General features: G+C 43.7%; 2 protein-coding genes across 3 annotated transcripts in view; one reads left to right on the plus strand and one right to left on the minus strand.

The window, feature by feature from the left end:
- Positions 1–12245, minus strand: part of LOC134533025 (matrix metalloproteinase-2) — a 460455-nt gene extending 448210 nt beyond the window's left edge. The window contains exon 1 of one of the 2 annotated variants that reach the window (XM_063370165.1): positions 11735–12245. In XM_063370165.1, the coding sequence (XP_063226235.1) occupies positions 11735–11869 (135 nt within the window). In that variant the 5' untranslated portion in view covers positions 11870–12245. The remainder of the gene's footprint in view (positions 1–11734) is intronic. The other variant, XM_063370166.1, reaches the window with a different exon arrangement.
- Positions 1–19855, plus strand: part of LOC134533026 (serine/threonine-protein kinase S6KL) — a 470077-nt gene that overhangs the window by 293930 nt on the left and 156292 nt on the right. The gene's annotated exons all lie outside the window — the stretch shown is intronic.

A 19855-nucleotide genomic window follows, 5' to 3' on the forward strand; every position in this document is an offset into this window, starting at 1 on the left:
TGTTATTTTTATAAGCGTTTAGCCTATGTGGATAGCAATATTTTTCGTTTCTTTTTTTAAAATTAGTCAAGTATTTAATCTCTCACACTTAATAGTCATTATATTACAGGTAACATAAAATTTATTTCTTTGCAGACCCCAACACAAATATTTAGACTTCTCCAGATAAAAAAAAATTCTTAGATTGCTGAAGTGTGGCAAATGAGATTTGCTACAGCGATTAGAGAAATGTACGTAAAAACTTTAGCAAAATGTCCGAAAACATTTTAAACGCAACAAAGAAACTGCTCAAAGAAAATAAAAATTAGTTACCATCCGTTCGTAGTAGCTCCGTTTGGATAATGGGTAAGAACGTAGACACGTTCTTAGACGAATCTCGAGTAGAAGTCATTATTTATCTATTTTATGGTATTTATTTCATTTGACGAAGTGAAGGCGTATCGCCCTGACTGCCACTTAAACACTTAAACGTTTATACAGTATAGAAATATAATAATACAAATGTACATAAATAATAAAAAAGCTATCCCAAATAAAAACAATCAGAATATAAAAACATATTTAAAGAAACGTGAGACACAAAATCAGTTTTAAAAATTAAAGGAAGTAGAATACACTTACTGTAACATAAATGCACTACACATAAATAAATATGTATATAATAATCTTAAAAAACTGAGGTGTTTCAGACAGTTCAGGAATATAAAGAAAATTTTTCTCCGTAAAGTGTTAATTAAAAACAAGGCTTCATCACAAACGTGGCTAAAAATTTAAAGAATTCATTTTCCGCGATGAAAGAAAGTGTTCCCACGTACAGACGAGAAATAAAGAGGAGCTTGGAAAAAAAATCGCAACGAAGAGTAGAGTGGAGCGCGAAATATAAACGTGAGGGTGAATAAAATTAGCGCGTACTAGAACCACGCCGGTAAATATAATAGAGCGCAGAATAGATTCGCAACGGTGAATAGAACAGAGCCAGAGAACAGAACCTGCGACGAGGAATAGAATAGAGCGCGGAATAGAACCAGCGACGAGGAACAGAATAAAGCGCGGAATAGAACCAGCGACGAGAAATGGACTAGAATAGAACGCGGTATAGAGCCAGCAGCAAGGAATAGAACAGAGCACCGAATGGAACCAGCGACGAGGAACAGAATAAAGCGCGGAATGGAACCAGCGACGAGGAACATAATAAAGCGCGGAATAGAACCAGCGACGAGAAATGGACTAGAATAGAACGCGGTATAGAGCCAGCGGCAAGGAACAGAACAGAGCACCGAATGGAAACAGCGACGAGGAACAGAATAAAGCGCGGAATGTAACCAGCGACGAGGAACAGAATAAAGCGCGGAATAGAACCAGCGACGATAAATGGACTAGAATAGAACATGGTATAGAGCCAGCGGCAAGGAACAGAACAGAGCACCGAATGGAAACAGCGACGAGGAACAGAATAAAGCGCGGAATGGAACCCGCGACGAGGAACAGAATAAAGCGCGGAATAGAACCAGCGACGAGAAATGGACTAGAATAGAACGTGGTATAGAGCCAGCGGCAATCAACAGAACAGAGCACCGAATGGAAACAGCGACGAGGAACAGAATAAAGCGCGGAATGGAAACAGCGACGAGGAACAGAATAAAGCGCGGAATGGAACCAGCGACGAGGAACAGAATAAAGCGCGGAATGGAACCAGTGACGAGGAATGGACTAGAATAGAACGCGGTATAGAGCCAGCGGCAAGGAATAGAACAGAGCACCGAATGGAAACAGCGCCGAGTAACAGAATAAAGCGCGGAATGGAACCAGCGACGAGGAACAGAATAAAGCGCGGAATGGAACCAGCGACGAGGAATGGACTAGAATAGAACGCGGTATAGAGCCAGCGGCAAGGAATAGAACAGAGCACCGAATGGAAACAGCGACGAGGAACAGAATAAAGCGCGGAATGGAACCAGCGACGAGAAATGGACTAGAATAGAACGCGGTATAGAGCCAGCGGCAAGGAATAGAACAGAGCACCGAATGGAAACAGCGACGAGGAACAGAATAAAGCGCGGAATGGAACCAGCGACGAGAAATGGACTAGAATAGAACGCGGTATAGAGCCAGCGACAAGGAATAGAACAGAGCACCGAATGGAACCAGCGACGAGGAACAGAATAAAGCGCGGAATGGAACCAGCGACGAGGAATGGACTAGAATAGAACGCGGTATAGAGCCAGCGGCAAGGAATAGAACAGAGCACCGAATGGAAACAGCGACGAGGAACAGAATAAAGCGCGGAATGGAACCAGCGACGAGAAATGGACTAGAATAGAACGCGGTATAGAGCCAGCGGCAAGGAATAGAACAGAGCACCGAATGGAAACAGCGCCGAGGAACAGAATAAAGCGCGGAATGGAACCAGCGACGAGGAACAGAATAAAGCGCGGAATGGAACCAGCGACGAGGAATGGACTAGAATAGAACGCGGTATAGAGCCAGCGGCAAGGAATAGAACAGAGCACCGAATGGAAACAGCGACGAGGAACAGAATAAAGCGCGGAATGGAACCAGCGACGAGAAATGGACTAGAATAGAACGCGGTATAGAGCCAGCGGCAAGGAATAGAACAGAGCACCGAATGGAAACAGCGACGAGGAACAGAATAAAGCGCGGAATGGAACCAGCGACGAGAAATGGACTAGAATAGAACGCGGTATAGAGCCAGCGGCAAGGAATAGAACAGAGCACCGAATGGAAACAGCGCCGAGGAACAGAATAAAGCGCGGAATGGAACCAGCGACGAGGAACAGAATAAAGCGCGGAATGGAACCAGCGACGAGGAATGGACTAGAATAGAACGCGGTATAGAGCCAGCGGCAAGTAATAGAACAGAGCTCCGAATGGAAACAGCGACGAGGAACAGAATAAAGCGCGGAATGGAACCAGCGACGAGAAATGGACTAGAATAGAACGCGGTATAGAGCCAGCGGCAAGGAATAGAACAGAGCACCGAATGGAAACAGCGACGAGGAACAGAATAAAGCGCGGAATGGAACCAGCGACGAGAAATGGACTAGAATAGAACGCGGTATAGAGCCAGCGGCAAGGAATAGAACAGAGCACCGAATGGAACCAGTTACGAGGAACAAAATAAAGCGCGGAATGGAACCAGCGACGAGGAATGGACTAGAATAGAACGCGGTATAGAGCCAGCGGCAAGGAATAGAACAGAGCACCGAATGGAAACAGCGACGAGGAACAGAATAAAGCGCGGAATGGAACCAGCGACGAGAAATGGACTAGAATAGAACGCGGTATAGAGCCAGCGGCAAGGAATAGAACAGAGCACCGAATGGAAACAGCGCCGAGGAACAGAATAAAGCGCGGAATGGAACCAGCGACGAAGAACAGAATAAAGCGCGGAATGGAACCAGTGACGAGGAATGGACTAGAATAGAACGCGGTATAGAGCCAGCGGCAAGGAATAGAACAGAGCACCGAATGGAACCAGCGACGAGGAACAGAATAAAGCGCGGAATGGAACCAGCGACGAGGAATGGACTAGAATAGAACGCGGTATAGAGCCAGCGGCAAGGAATAGAACAGAGCACCGAATGGAAACAGCGACGAGGAACAGAATAAAGCGCAGAATAGAACCAGCGACGAGAAATGGACTAGAATAGAACGCGGTATAGAGCCAGTGGCAAGGAACAGAACAGAGCACCGAATGGAAACAGCGACGAGGAACAGAATAAAGCGCGGAATGGAACCAGCGACGAGAAATGGACTAGAATAGAACGCGGTATAGAGCCAGCGGCAAGGAATAGAACAGAGCACCGAATGGAAACAGCGACGAGGAACAGAATAAAGCGCGGAATGGAACCAGCGACGAGGAATGGATTAGAATAGAACGCGGTATAGAGCCAGCGGCAAGGAATAGAACAGAGCACCGAATGGAAACAGCGACGAGGAACAGAATAAAGCGCGGAATGGAACCAGCGACGAGGAATGGACTAGAATAGAACGCGGTATAGAACCAGCGGCAAGGAATAGAACAGAGAACGCGGTATAGAGCCAGCGACGAGGAACAGAATAAAGCGCGGAATGGAACCAGCGACGAGGAATGGACTAGAATAGAACGCGGTATAGAGCCAGCGGCAAGGAATAGAACAGAGCACCGAATGGAAACAGCGACGAGGAACAGAATAAAGCGCGGAATGGAACCAGCGACGAGGAATGGACTAGAATAGAACGCGGTATAGAGCCAGCGGCAAGGAATAGAACAGAGCACCGAATGGAAACAGCGACGAGGAACAGAATAAAGCGCGGAATGGAACCAGCGACGAGAAATGGACTAGAATAGAACGCGGTATAGAGCCATCGGCAATGAATAGAACAGAGCACCGAATGGAAACAGCGACGAGGAACAGAATAAAGCGCGGAATGTAACCAGCGACGAGGAATGGATTAGAATAGAACGCGGTATAGAGCCAGCGGCAAGGAATAGAACAGAGCACCGAATGGAAACAGCGACGAGGAACAGAATAAAGCGCGGAATGGAACCAGCGACGAGGAATGGACTAGAATAGAACGCGGTATAGAACCAGCGGCAAGGAATAGAACAGAGAACGCGGTATAGAGCCAGCGACGAGGAACAGAATAAAGCGCGGAATGGAACCAGCGACGAGGAATGGACTAGAATAGAACGCGGTATAGAGCCAGCGGCAAGGAATAGAACTGAGCACCGAATGGAAACAGCGACGAGGAACAGAATAAAGCGCGGAATGGAACCAGCGACGAGAAATGGACTAGAATAGAACGCGGTATAGAGCCAGCGGCAAGGAATAGAACAGAGCACCGAATGGAAACAGCGACGAGGAACAGAATAAAGCGCGGAATGGAACCAGCGAAGAGGAATGGACTAGAATAGAACGCGGTATAGAGCCAGCGGCAAGGAATAGAACAGAGCACCGAATGGAAACAGCGACGAGGAACAGAATAAAGCGCGGAATGGAACCAGCGACGAGGAACAGAGTGGAGCGGGGAACAGAACCGCTGCCAGTAGGTGGACAAGAGCTGGGAGGAAATGCGACGTGCAGGCAGGTAGGAAGACCTACAAGGCTACAACTCAGGAGGGACTACGACAGATAAGGGGGTCGGAGAGGGGGCAGCAGGGGGAATTTAATCACGCGCTGTCGGCGGCCTCAGCAGCGGCGCGCCGCTGAAACAAACATTGGCCGGCCGTTTGATATGCAAAACTATTCTTTGAGAAGAGCCTGTCCCGCCCTGTACTGCACACAAACCCAGCGGTAAGGGAAGGGCTGGGAACCGCTAGCTACAAAAGTTTCGCTCTAATTTATTTCTATTGAGATCGTTTTCATGTTGCTCCCGCAAACAAATGCAATGGAATAGTTTTGCATACCAATACATTTTCATTGCTGCAAAAAAAAATCCGTGGCAGATCTGGAATAAACCAAATTAGTACCCAGAAGCTACATTTTGATGTAAACGATTTTAAAATTCAGAAGTCAGAACAAAGCAGTGCCACTTTACATTTCATTAGAGCTTAGATTGATTCTAAGATGCAAGTTTTATTTACGTTGCAAAACTTTAATGTTAGATAGGCTATTTATGCACTAAATACAAAAAAATGTTTCATAAACTATTAAAGCTACATCTACAAGTTCCAGACTGACATAGAAAATTATACTGACGCGATTGATATCGTTCGTAAATACTTTGTTCGCCAAAAATTTGCTATCACGATAATATGCAGCAATGCAATTAAACGTTTAATAACGACAGAATCCCGGTGTTCAGTGAATATGTCTGGTTGTACCATTTTTCCTGGAGGGTGACCCGGATTTACAGTCAGTTAAGGTGGAGTTTGTGGGTCATCGACTTATGGAAAATTTTTATAATGAATCGGCGAGCGAGTTGACTTGTAAATTTGCCCGCTGTTATCGCCCCTTATAGGGTCAACGAACGAGTCGGTAAGCGAGCAGTGCGCAACCAACTTCGTAAAACAGGTTTTCCCGTCGCACCGTGCTCGATGTTGCTAGCTACTCCCGACATCACACACTTTCCCTACTATCGGATCCGGGAAATTATTTCGCTGATCTACGCAGTTCTTTCCATGGGCAAAAACGGTCCCAAGGGGACACGAGACACGGTATATAACAAAAGTCGTGTAGTTTACAACAGAAAGAAGCCAAGAGATTACGAACAAAAAAAATTTTTTTTCGTTAAACCGCTGGTAACGTTTTTGGAACGAGTGCACATTTCGGGTGGTAATTTTGATCGCACCAGTGTTACGTCGCAATCCAAACAGTGTGTCATGTGCTGGTACACCTCATTAAAAAAGCTATTTAATTTATTTATTCATTCAATCGCTCAATCCGCTGGTTTCTCGCAGCCGTGGCCATGCTGGTGCATCGCGCGTGTGGCGTAGCGTCTCGCCAGCGGTTGCGAAATGCCGTCAAAGGTAAACTGCTCCCAGTCCGGCGACGGCCGGTTTTCAAATGGGAGAGGGGGGATAGCGACGGGGGAGTGTGGTGGGGAAGGGAGAGCAGCAAAAGTGAGAAAGAGAGAGAGAGAGGGTGGGGGAGAGACAAATGACAGTCGCGCTCCTAAAAGACGTTGGCCTCTTGTAATGAGTTTTGTTGACGATAACGGCCAGCGCTCTCCGGACGGAACATAATTTGAAGAGGAGGAGGAGGAGGAGGAGGAAAAAAAGAGGGGGTGGCGGGGATAGTGTCTGCGCCGCAAATAAAACCACGCTGACAGCGGCCACGATGTGAACTCGCGCCAACTTTCACTCATCGTGTCTGCGGGCCTTCTGCAGTCTAACCTCCCCTACCCCCCCCCCCTCCTATTCATTTTTTTTTTGCTTCGTGCAACTGCTACTCGGTGACGTGTCCGACAAAGAAACTAAAGCAACAAAGTTTCGAACACGCCGCACTCCAGTTAGAATTATCGCTGTGCACGGTTGATTATTATCTTTTCTTTTTTTTTGGGAGGGGGGGGGGAAAGGGGGGTGGGGAGTTTCAAAGGGTCATCGTGGACCACCAACAGAGGCGTCTTTGTACCACTTATTTTTATCGCTCCCCGCTCAACGAGCCGCCTTGTGGGGGAATCCACAATCTTCGGGGGTTCAACAGCGGATGTGTCTGCCAACCTGTCAGTCGCTGGCTTATTGACCCCACACGAGCACTACTAATTCAGATTTAAAAAAACACCGTTACGGACAACTTAAATGCCCTACTCAGGACCTATCAATAAAAATATAACTCGAATCATGGGCGCCCATGTGATAGTTTGCAAGGTGTGGGGGAGCTATACCTGGGAGTATGGAGTATTGAAAATATTTTGGAAGACGAATGGCTACTTGTAAGTATAAAATGTAAAAAATGTTACACAAGAATATTTTAGCGTTGAACAACTTCTACGTAATACCGACTTTTAATTATTTTTTCATGAAAGTATAACACCTGACTACACTATATGTAACCTTTCCCTGAGAGCTTGGGGGGGGGGGGGGAATCACCTTGCCACCGTGAATGGGTGCCCTTGGAATTGTGGTGTGGGTCCCTTCGCACAAACGGGACTATCTAAGCATTCTGTCGTGAAAACCTCTGTCAGGAAAACCTTTCCGGACAGCTGAAGCCTGGCATCGAACAGTTGAACGGAAATTATAAACTACTCATCCACATTCCGCGCACTGAAGTCACAGCATCCCGGTTTTCTTCAGACGGTGACGGTGCGACTTCTTGCCACGAAGCGTTGTGAAATCACCTGGAGAAGCCGAAAGTGACTGCTGCAGCTTGATGAAATCTGTGACGTCAAGTATTAGAGAAACCTCAACGGAAATATGTTCATTTCGATTCCCTTTATTTAATACAATTTTTTTTTGTCATATGCCATTGCATTTTTGTACTGTTTGTCATGGAAAAAAAAATCAAGAATGCAAAATAACAAATAAAAAATGAAAAAAATAAATTCACAGAGAATAGGACTAAATCAGCTAACGATGAAACTGAACAGGTATTATGGACAGCACAATGACGACAGTACAGATGAAAACATTCAAACTTTAAATATCAGACAGCACAAGATTCACGTGAAAAAAATTTAGTCATTAAAAAAATAACAGCACAGACGAACACAGTGGCCTAACAACGATGAGACAGTTTCTGCAAGAACAGTAAATATAGACAGACAACAAACCCGGTCAAAGCAGCAAACATACGACCACAACGATGAAAATAAACAGGTATTATGGACAATACAACGACGAGAGGACCAAACAACACAGTAGGTTATCTATGACAAACACTGGTGAATTTGTTTTAATTTTTATTTATTATTTCTCATTCTTTAATTTTTTTCCATGACAAACAGTACAAAACTGCAATGGAATATGTCCAAACAATTGCATTAAATCAGAATTTCCCATTGCATGAATCATTTAAAGAACGAATTGATTACCTTGATTGACTACCTCAAAGCATATGCATGTTTGTAGGGAAAAAATGAGTAGTACGCAAATATTTTGAAAACTTGTAAAAGTGTGTAAGTATTAAAGCGTACAATCGAGTTTACAGGATGTTCAAGAGTGTGTGAAAATACCCAAGGGCAGAAAACATGCGAGTGAGCAAGTACGTGGGAGAGCAATTATGCAAGTGGTCAACTACGTTAAGTTCGTATCTATGCAAGTGTGCAAGTTAAAAAGTGCGCAAGTATGCAACAAGCAATCGAGCGCTGGTCATGACGCCATCTGTGTTTCAGGAAAGTAAGAAAAATAGAAGCCATAGAGCACTGTTAGATATTACAGTAAATTCATCAGGCTTTTCAACGAAGAATTCAACTCAAATAAACGAATAGTTCTTAATAATTTCAAACAACTAAAATCTTCTTAGAAACTACGCCGTATTTCGACTTCCGAGTCGCATGTTTCGTCCTAAACAAAGGCAAACACACGCGTGGACAAAGAAGAGAGTTCTTTCCGTAAACTTAACCCTTTTTTTTTAATTTTTTATTTGTTTACCAAATATATTCTTTTGGATTCATGTCCGAAGTAAGTGAAACGAATGTCCGCAAATATACGAAGATGGCCGCAAATTTACGAAGAAGATCCCTGGGTAATTTTAAACTGGCGTTCTTCGTAAATTGAAGGTGAAAATTCTTAACAGTGCGGTAGGTGGTGTCCTGACGGAAAAGCTCTTGTCGACCAGCTGCTCATTGCTGCACCAGACAAAGGAGTTAGAGGGCGAAGGGGAGGAGGAGGGGGGGGGGTTGGACTGACCGTCCGTGTGTCCCGACACTTGTAAGCGTCCGCGTCGTCGCCTTCTCGTCCAGGCACAGCGCCGCGTCGACGAATTCCGACCCCCCCCCCCCCTCTTGGGACGACGACCGAGCTGTCTGTCTGGTCCGAGGTACGGCCCCGGAGATCCACAAGCCAACAACAGGTGACAAGACTATTCACTGGCGGCCAGCGGTAGCTGTAGCGTCGCGCATACGTGATCGCGAAGTATGGCACCAACATCGACGATCACCATACCCCCCTCCCCCAAACCCTCCTCCTTCCACCGGTAAGGCATGACACTTTTATCTTCTCCTCGGAAAACTAAGCCCGATTCGACGTAACGAGTTCTGTGTTCCGTTGTTGAACACGGGGGAAACGTGCTAGCGAGAAGGAATAAAGAGCGTCTGTGCTCCAGACTCGAGTTTTTTTTTAAGGTTATGAAAACGTTACGCTGTTGGGAATTACAGTAAATTTACGGACTTTTCAGCGAAAATTTTAACTCAAGTAAGGAAAGAGTTCTCCGTGATTTCAAATAAATGAAACTGCGTAGAAGCTACGCAGTGTTACGACTTCCGAGTTGCATGTTTCGTTCTAAACAAAGGTTAACAAATACGTGGACAAAGAAGATCGTGTTTCCTGTAGACTTGAACAGTTTTTGAATTTTTTGTTAATACACCAAAAACATTATTTTGAAATCACGTCCAAAGTCAGTGAACTCAGTGTCCGTAAATTGCTCGAAGATAGCCGTAAGCTTTCTTCGTTAGTTGAAGATATTTTTAAAAAAAAATTGTGCCAAAAATGTTCTTTAAAGTTCATATTCACAGTATTTAAGTGAACCCAGTTTTCGTACACTTTTGAAAGATATCCGAAAACATCTTACGAATATCCTTTGATAATTTTTCACCATAGCTATTCGTAAGTTTGAACTGCGCTATGTTTTCCTGACGCCCAAAACACTGGGTGAAGTGTGGCGTTTGGATTGTAAAGGTATCTTTTAACGGGCTGCATTTTACGGAAGTGGATGTGTTCAACGACGGAAATTATAACTCATAAATATTAGCCATCATCGGGCGTGATGAAGCACCATTTTGCAAAGTTTTTGATGTTGCGATATGACGATTATGAGGTGAAACGTACTTAGCTACGTCAAGCAGCCATATACTGAAAAAAAAAATTTTTTAACTCCGTGGGGTTTAGTAGCATTTCGTGTATTTCAATGCATCAATGCACTGGTATTAACTTATTTTTGTTTATTTTAAAATTCTAGTGGTTGTATAATTTGTTGATGCGCACTAAAAAAAGTTGCTCAGAAACGAACGTCGTGACCTACTTGTCAAACATAGTCTGTGTCCATTGGTTCACGGATCCTTCCGCCAATGTTGTTCTGTCAACAGTAATTGTAAAATCAACTCTCACGTGGTTGTCAGTATTCGTTGAGAAGTGGGTACCACAACGTTCGAGAACTGTCAACTTTTGAGACAAGTTACGTGAGACAGACTATAGCACCGCACTCGCTCAGCGACCCCTGACCACGTGGCTGGCAAGCGATTGACTGCCTTTACCTCAGACGCCATTTCGCTGCGTCATCGCCCGCTGGTCCGCACACCTCCCCTCTCGACCAATGATACACCGGCTCGTCACAGCCCCGCCATCTCGACAAGATGGCCTTAGGTCCCTCGGGTGGCAAAAAATATATCACGTTCTGCTTGGGTTTTAGAAATTTTTTAGTCTCTCTAAGAGACCGTAAGCTATATATTTTCCTTTGAGAGGTTACGTATCATGAATTGAGTGATTAACACAAGGCATACTTACGATCTATATCAAGTCCTACATAAAACCATTAAATAAACACGCAATGTTTGAAAGTATGTGTTGAAATCGAGATTACGTGAAACTTCTATTCGAAAAATGTCTAATCCAGTGTTATATATATATATATATATATATATATATATATATATATATATAATCTGCACTGGCGGCGAAGGAACATGACACTAGAAGCACCGTCTTTCAGTAAAGGTTTCGGCTCTCACGCAGACGTCACGAACAGGTGGTCGCAAATCTTGACTCGTGTAACACGTACTCGCTTCCGCAGAAACGTCCGAAAGAGTCTCGGAGAGAACTTAACGAGGTTCAATGCCAGCTAACTTGAATACCTACTTTGTGAATCTAATGTCACCGTTTTCTTTTAGTCCGGGAAGTCGCAAAAAATATAATATCGAACCACTTATCCTTACGCACGTTACCCCTTTTGAACAGGTGTTAGGTTGGATTTGATCCTCGTGCAGCTGCACGCGAGAATGTAAATTTTTTTTTCCAGCAGCATTCAGGAGCATTACCGAAACCTTTTCACGTGCAAAAATATTAGTTCGCGAGGCTGGAGGCGCGCGTGTTCGGGCCGCGGCCTCGCGGGCGGGGGGGAACGCCCCCCGTACTCACCACGTTGTCCCCGACGAAGGTCGCGCCGCATGCCGGCGGGCACCAGCAGCTCGCCAGCAGCACCGCCGCCAGAGCCGCCGCCGCCGCCGCCGCCGCCGCCCTACTCGCACCGCACTCGGACGCCGCCGCGCACATCTCGCGTGGAAAAGGACTTCGGGACGACGACGTCCCGCCTGCACGTTGGCGGGTAGCGTCCCGACGACCGCCCCTCCCACTTCCTTCCTCTCTCTCCCCCTCCCCTCCTCCTCCCCTTGCTCTTCTTCAACCGCGCGCCCTGCCTTGGGCCGGGGAGAGAAAAACTCCCGGGCCTGCTGCGGTTTTACGGAAACGTTCCTTCCCTCCTCCCTCCCTTCCTCCTCCCCGAGGGAGGCGACGTCACGTGGCGCCCCTGCGCGGAGGGCGCGCCCGCTGGCCGCGGGACGTCAGCGGCATGTTCTCGTGGTACAGGGGAGGGGGGTCGTGTGGCGATGACGTCGCGCTAGACACGGCTGGCTCGCGGACTGGCGGGCGAGTGGTTCGGCAGGCGCCGCTGCGGCCCCGGGGCCCCCCGCCGCCGCGAGCCTGCGCGCGCAGCCGCCGCTACTGCTGCAGCCTGGCGGCCGTCGCGGGCACTAAGCGCCGCTCTAACCTCTCTTCCCTGCGCCGGCTTTGCAACCGCTGCGCCCGTGCCTCGCCCCTCCTTTTACTTCATGCACAACTCTTCAAACCCCACAAATAAAAATTCGCCAGATATGTGTAACATCATAACCTCGGTAACGAGCAGATTCACGTGTTATAATGTTGCAAATTACACTTATAGTAAACAAGAAATTTTAAGTATAATTTTTTTTTAAAAAGGAGTGTGTACTTAGAAGTTATACTTACATGGCATTATTAAAATGTTAACCTGAAACATTTTAAAATACACATAATACTAAGTATATGTTTGTATATTTGTTTTTGCTTTAACGACTGAAATCAGTCTATAAATACTTCCAACAAACACAGGTTAACCTTATTCAGTAAATAAACATTTAAGATTTAACAGTAAAAATTTCGTCACGAAATTATTTCATTTTTCATAACGTCGAATATATGTAGGCCAACACTTTGTTGTGTGTCTACAATGTGAGGAACGCTGCGTTATCTCTACCGAAATGTTAGCTAAGGGTTGTAACAATTGTAATTTCATTATTTGAACGTGTTTGTTTAAGTTGTCATTTAGTTTTATGACAAAAAAAATTATAACATAAAGTATTAAAGGATAGTTGTACTATTGTAAAGTTTTATTTTTATTGCATAAGCGAGGTATATGTGATATACACGAAAAACAATATATGGAAAAATAACGGGTATCCACCATCTTTACTAGATTTCCGAGACTTGCGCAGTGGCAGCACCGGGTTTACACATTTGAATTCTTGAACTTGTAAGTTTTTTAAACATGTATAAATTTAACTTGCAATACTATTCGTTTCCTAATAAAATTAATGTTCGGTGATTTTTTTTTCAAGTTATAAAATCTGAATTTCCTTTTTATTCATAAAATCATTTTGTTTACGACATTAATATTTATGTACATTATTTATATAGGCCTACTTCACTTTTATAACCTATTTAATTGCCAATGTGTTCTTCGCAATTTTAAAGATTCGTTGTGATGGAAAAGGATGTAATTTCCATTTCCGCTAGATCAGATTTTGATAGGCTGATTGCTTCCAACATCCAGCATAATTTACAACCCATCCTATATGAAAAATATTTGATGAAACTCAAGTCATCCAACTAGTAAAACAAAACCATGACTGCGCTGGTGACGTTTTTGATGACGTCATAACACTTCAACTTTATTTGAAAAAACATATTGTAGGGTTTTATACAATTTCTGGGACATGCGACATTGCAGTTTTGCATTGATTGTCATGGTAAAAAATGCATAAATACAAAATTATAAAAAAATGGAAACATAAACCCACAGAAAACAAGCCTAAATCAGATGATATCAAACAGTTAAACCCAACGATGAACCTAAATAGGTATTATGGACAACTCAACAACGACAGCCCAAACGAACACATTCAAACATAAATATCAGACACCACAAGAATTCCGTAGAAGACATTTACTCATAAAAAAAATTAATATCACAGGCGAACACAGTGGGCTAGCAACGACGAGAGAGATTCAATAATAACAGTAAATGCAGACAGACAACAAAACCTGGGCAACGCAGCAAATATATATTATACATACACAACGATGAAGATAAACAGATATTATGGACAACACAATGGCGAAAACATCGACTGCGACGTTTCGGGAACTGGAATCTATTCCCGTCATCAGGCACAAAACAGACTGATATCGGATACTGGAAAACAGGGCGTTTATATTAAGTTCGTCATGCAATGGGGAATTTTGATTTATTAGAATTTCTTGGACATACGCCATTGCTGCAGTTCTGCACTTTTTGTCATGGGAAATTCGTTCGGTTTATCTGTTTGACATCAAATTATTTAAGCTTGTTTTTTGTGGGTTAACTTTTTATTTATGAATTTTTTTTTTCCCAAGACGAACAGTGCAAAACTGCATTTGCGTAAGTCCAAGAAATGGTATTAAATCAAGATTCCCCATGGCGTGAATCATTTATATAAATCTGGAATCACAATCATCCGTCTCATACGTTCGTCAATCACGTGACCTGCAGCCAATCGGATGGGCCAGAAAATTCCATCCGCCCTTCTGTCAAAACCTTATCAAACTTTAACTTTCGGCGGACGGACGAATGAAAAATCCTCCAAAATGTTAGCAAGATACCTATTGCTAGCGACCTTTGCTGTCTTATAAGGTTTATTGTTTAGCTACTTCCATTAAATGTTATTAACGTACGTTAGCATATTTTTAACAACTGAAAATATTTCAGTAAATATCTGAGCGAAAAAAAAAATTGAATTTATTTATTTATTAAGTGATTAACTTTCATGACCGTCAGTGTAATATATCAATACAAGATAAATTTCCACCGGTATTTAAGATTTCTGGTCTGTGGGCAGCGTTAAAATAAAAATAAAAAAAGTAGCCTATTTGATGCTGCAATAGATTGTCTACAGCATATTTTTTTCCTATGAGTTAATGTTTTAGCAACAGCTCGATGAGCACATATTTGCGGGATGTAATGTAGCACTCAACACCTTTCCGTTTCAACCAAGCTACGATTTTCACCTTTCGTAGCATACTGTGACGGACACTTGTCTTCTTGCTTCGAATGGTACGGAGCATTGTCCATTGTCCATTGTCCATTGTCCATTGACGGACGGACGATACGGATCATTGTGAGTGCAGCTCAACATACTGTGAGGTTTAGGAGGCGAAAGTTTGAGCCTGCGGCTACAGTTCTGCCCCGCCCGGCGCGCCAGGGGCGAAGAGTGTCTGTCACCGGTCGTCGAATAGGGGGGGGGGGGGGGGGGGAGGGGGCTCGTTGCGAGGTCGGGACATGCGAGGTCGCCGCGAAGCAATCCGGCGATGGAGCTCGAATGACTCGGGCCCCGAGAGAGAGGACAAGACGGGGGCCTCTCGGCGGATGTTTATCCCCCCCCCCGGCCACGCGCCAATCTGAAAACCACTCAAGGTCCCCCACGTCACACTGTCAAACTTCAACTTCCGGCAACATCCAGTGTGGTCGCTCTACTAGCGACGTTCCTGGGGCTTGTGGGTTTTTAAGCCGCGTCAAAAGTGAAAACATCATCAACGTTTCGGTAGACACTGTTACAATAACGCATTGATAGGGGCAGGCATTTTTCGCGAATATTATCTGAACGCTTATTAGACTGCAACAAGTTATACTCACACCAGCGGTTTCTTCCTTGTGATTGACGGACGTCTACGAGAGAAGTCGTTGCCTTATTTGACCGGGCCACTCAGGACGTGTTTGCTTCCGCACTGACTCACTGTGACTGGTGTTGTAACAATCGATATTGACCTTGAAAGAAACTCACCCATTCACGAGACACAGACCATGCTACAGTGTTTTAACATTCAGCTAGTCTCGGAATCTTTTCGCGAAATATGCATGCCCCAACGCATTGATCATTCGTTCTAGTTATGTATGAAAAAAATACTATTCTGAAGGAAAAAAAATGGTGAAGCATTATATTTGTAACCCGCCTAAGATATCTTTTACTTTAACAACAACAAAAAAATACCACATGACTATTAGGTTTCCCCATAATAATACTCATCTTTTCGCATTGTGTTCTTTATTACAGCCATGTTTCCTCTTTGTCACGCATAGTGCGGTTTTCGTTCGAATGTAACAGGTTTTATGAGAAAAGGCCCCAATCACACAAAATTATGTTTGACGTGATAAACTCTATCGCGGCGCAAATTGTCGCCACAAATAAAATAGTTCGATCTTCGCTTGTATTGTGAGTCATTCCAACTCAGGTAGCGCGCAACGAATGTCTATCGAGTTTCGTCACGTCCCTTAGGTAAGGGTGTGTCCTGAAGCCGATTTTTTTCCACCTGACATAACTAACACTAAGTGTATTGAATTGGGAGAAGTCAAAGTTTCTACGAAGATACAGCTATCTGGAACTGCGATAAATCATTCGTTTATCTGAGAAGAGTTTTTCGTTATAAAAAAAAGAGGGCGTTTAACTCAGTACATGATAGAAATAGAACTTATTTGGGAATTCAAACCTCGACTCGTAAGTATATCGTAAGGGGTAATACACACACATACACACAGATAGAGAGAGAGAGAGAGAGAGAGAGAGAGAGAGAGAGACGTGACAATGTTCTAAATAAACATTAACTAACATAATTATTACTTCAAAATAACTGCATAGGATATTAATAATTATTGTTCAATCAATAATTTTTAATTTACAATAAATATTACTGCTGAAATACGCACACCATAAAGAAAAACTGCGTGTTACTGTTTCTTCAAACAATTATGCCATTTTGGATCATTCCCAATCTCTGAACGAAATATGAAATTCCTAACAGGTAGAGCTATATATTCGGGAAATGCAGGTATTGTCTCAAAAGCGTTCTCTACGCTGCTGGTTGAACCAGGAGGAACGTGAGTGCACTGGTAGCAAATATAAAATTCATGGCACCCACAGCTAACTGTATAGGATACCTATGTCTATTTTCTGAAACAAGTGAACCCATCTTTGGCCAAGTACCTATTCTCTGTCCTTTTCGCGTCATAAACGTTTCACAACAATGTTTCACGAAAAAATTGTATTAAAATTCGGCCTTGAAATTTTAATATCATAGTGCTCAAAAGAAGTTTCACTTATAAAAAAATCCGTGATTTTCACTGAGATTTCTTACAGTGCAGCAAGTCAGGATATGTCGAACACTCGCTGAACTGGATTTCGGACAACCATAGTGCTACGAGCTTTTATAACCAAGGGAAAAAGGCGCCAGCAACGTCCTTCATGACTTGCTTTTGTTTGACAGTTCGGTTGGTAATACTGAGATTAAAGTTGGTGAGGGAGGGGGAACAAATATTTTACCGCACAGATATTCTGAAGACACGGGAAAAATCTACGGCGCCGTTGCCACAGCGCGATATGGGATTTTTCCCGTAACCTAATTAAATCTAAATTTATTTGGTTGAAACTAAGTTCACGTACGTTACACATGAATCCACAAGAATAATCTTGGTATATTATCAAACCTTCCCAAAACTTTTTAAGACTCAGGTAAAAAAAAAAAAATCTTCTTCTAATAGCGTGTTGACCTTACAAACAGAACTCGGAAGTCGAAATACGACGTAGTTTTTTTTTTTACGAAGATCCAAATTCTCTGAAATAACGAAGAATTCTTCGTTTTTTTTTTTAGATGAATTGTTCGTTGTTAAGTACGTATATTTAGTGTAATTTCTGAGAGCGTAGTTAAGTTGGGCTCAAGCCGAATATGCACTGGACACGGAGGAAATTCCGGGGCGGGCACAGCCATGTGGGGTGCAACATGGCGTGCATTGAGAAAGGTGGTTTGGTGCAGGACAACGAGGATGGTTCAGGAAAAGAGTTGGGCCGGGCGGAACAGTTTCTGCCGTTATTTTGTTCGGATGCTCGGACACGCGGGACGCATTGTCCTGACGGTCGCTCCTCGGGGCGAGCAACCGGGGGACATTGGGAGACACTTTACATTCTCAGAGCTAAATTTAGATTATGTTTATTTTCAGTTGCCCAATGCATTAGTGCGCATAGTGTCGTTAGTTAACGGAGAACCGGTGCGTCATGCCTCGCTCCAGAAGCGGCGCAGCGGCACTCGCCGGGCGTTAAGGACACGGCGACCTTGAGACACCAGGGTCCCCGCTGCTCGAGCAGATGATCTCCGGAGATTCCCTCGTCCTGATAAGGCTCTCTCCGTCTCCGCGCCTGCTAATTAAACAATTTGTTTTAATTGCGGCCGGGGTGAGGGGTGGTAACCGAGGGGGAAGGGCGGGTGGGATGACTAAACGTCCTCTAATAAGGGTCTGGGGCGGCGTCTGGGGGGAGGCCTCCAGCACATTTGCACGGCAGCTGTTTTCGGGGGTTGGCGCGAGAAGTCGTTGTCGCTTCTGACTTCTCCGGGTCAGGGTCAGAACGCAGACAGCGCGGTATGGTTTCCAACCGTTCAGGGTCTCCGAACGAATTGATGGCTTGGAATCGTATCAGGATAATGTCAATAGAGATTGTGATAATAAGTAAGATGATTCTGCACCGTGGTCATTACATAAAATAACTTGAGAAGTTTCAGTTCGGGGCGAACTACTAGTTATTCTAAATCGCTGGCAATCGTAGCCAGGCTTTCTTGGATTCTGGGGTGAAGCCGCTTTCGGGGTGTGCCCGACGTTTCAAAATGCCTTATTGCAAACCATCTTCAAGGGGGATCTATAACTTAAGCCCCATTGTTCTGTATAACAGTATTGGTATAGGGCCAGTCACAGCCGAGATGTGATTGATTCCTGTGGGTGGCCATAATTGGAGGAGGGTCAACCAATCAGGATGAGTATGTTTAGTAGGTGCGGCAGCCTAGACTGTGGCTGAATCTTGTATGTATAGGCATAGATTTTTTTCTTCGTAAAATACGTCTCCAATTATATTTGTCACTGTTTAGATCAATGTTACGAGATGTGATACTCAAGATAGGAGGACAATTATAGTGTAGTGAGAAATTTCTTCTTTAAAATCCTCTATATATATATATATATATTTTTTCATCATGCAGCCACTGAATACTACTACCCTTTATTCGTGCTGCTCTCCTTTAGGTAAGGTGTTCGGGTTATATTTAGTCAGAATCCTCTTTTGTCCAAATACATCTGATGGCGTTTGGCAGTTAAACTATCATGGTTTTTCGAGGCTGAGCCACGCCGACGTTTCGCTTTGCATTGCAGCAGACATCTTCAGGGTTGAGACTAACCAAAATAGTTAATTATACAATGGCTACGAAAGCCTGCAATCTACTTTGGAAATGGAGCAGAGTTTTAGTTCGATGGAGTGACCTCAACAATTCAAATTTTTCACAATTTAATGAGTAAACGATAAACCTTTCACATAACTAAGAAATCGTAATTCAATTTTATTACATTCATTTGTTTAAGCATTATTAAATTTTCAACATGTGTAAATTAATTGTAGTAAATATATATTATGTACGCTATGTCTTCGGTCCTACCAACCGCGGAAGCTAGTCACCTCCGACGGACTAGAGCTGGATTCACAATAATCCGTCGCGTCAGTCCCGTCTTTCGTCCGTCCGCTATCCGTCCGTTGGTCAACAAGCCGAGCTATTCACGATGATCCGCGCGTCCGTCGTAATATTATTCCACTCGGATGCTGCCAACAACTATTAAGGATTGTATTTTTGAGGAGATTTATCTTATCTCGTAAAGGTTTGCCAGTTTGATTACCAAATACACTAAGCACTTATAAATGATATAACAAACTCTGAGATATTTATTTAAATATGTTATCGAGTTACCGTGCATTATTAATTACTTTTTGGGTCTCAGACAATTTTTGTTTCAAAATTCAACTTTTAAAAAAAGTGTTCATAATCAAGTTAAAAGCATAATACGGAAGCATTTAACAAATGAAGAAACTGATTTTTTTTTTTCAAATAAAGACAATGCTTTAC

The sequence above is a fragment of the Bacillus rossius genome, chromosome 6, assembly GCF_032445375.1.
Source record: "Bacillus rossius redtenbacheri isolate Brsri chromosome 6, Brsri_v3, whole genome shotgun sequence".
In the NCBI taxonomy this organism is placed as follows: domain Eukaryota; kingdom Metazoa; phylum Arthropoda; class Insecta; order Phasmatodea; family Bacillidae; genus Bacillus; species Bacillus rossius.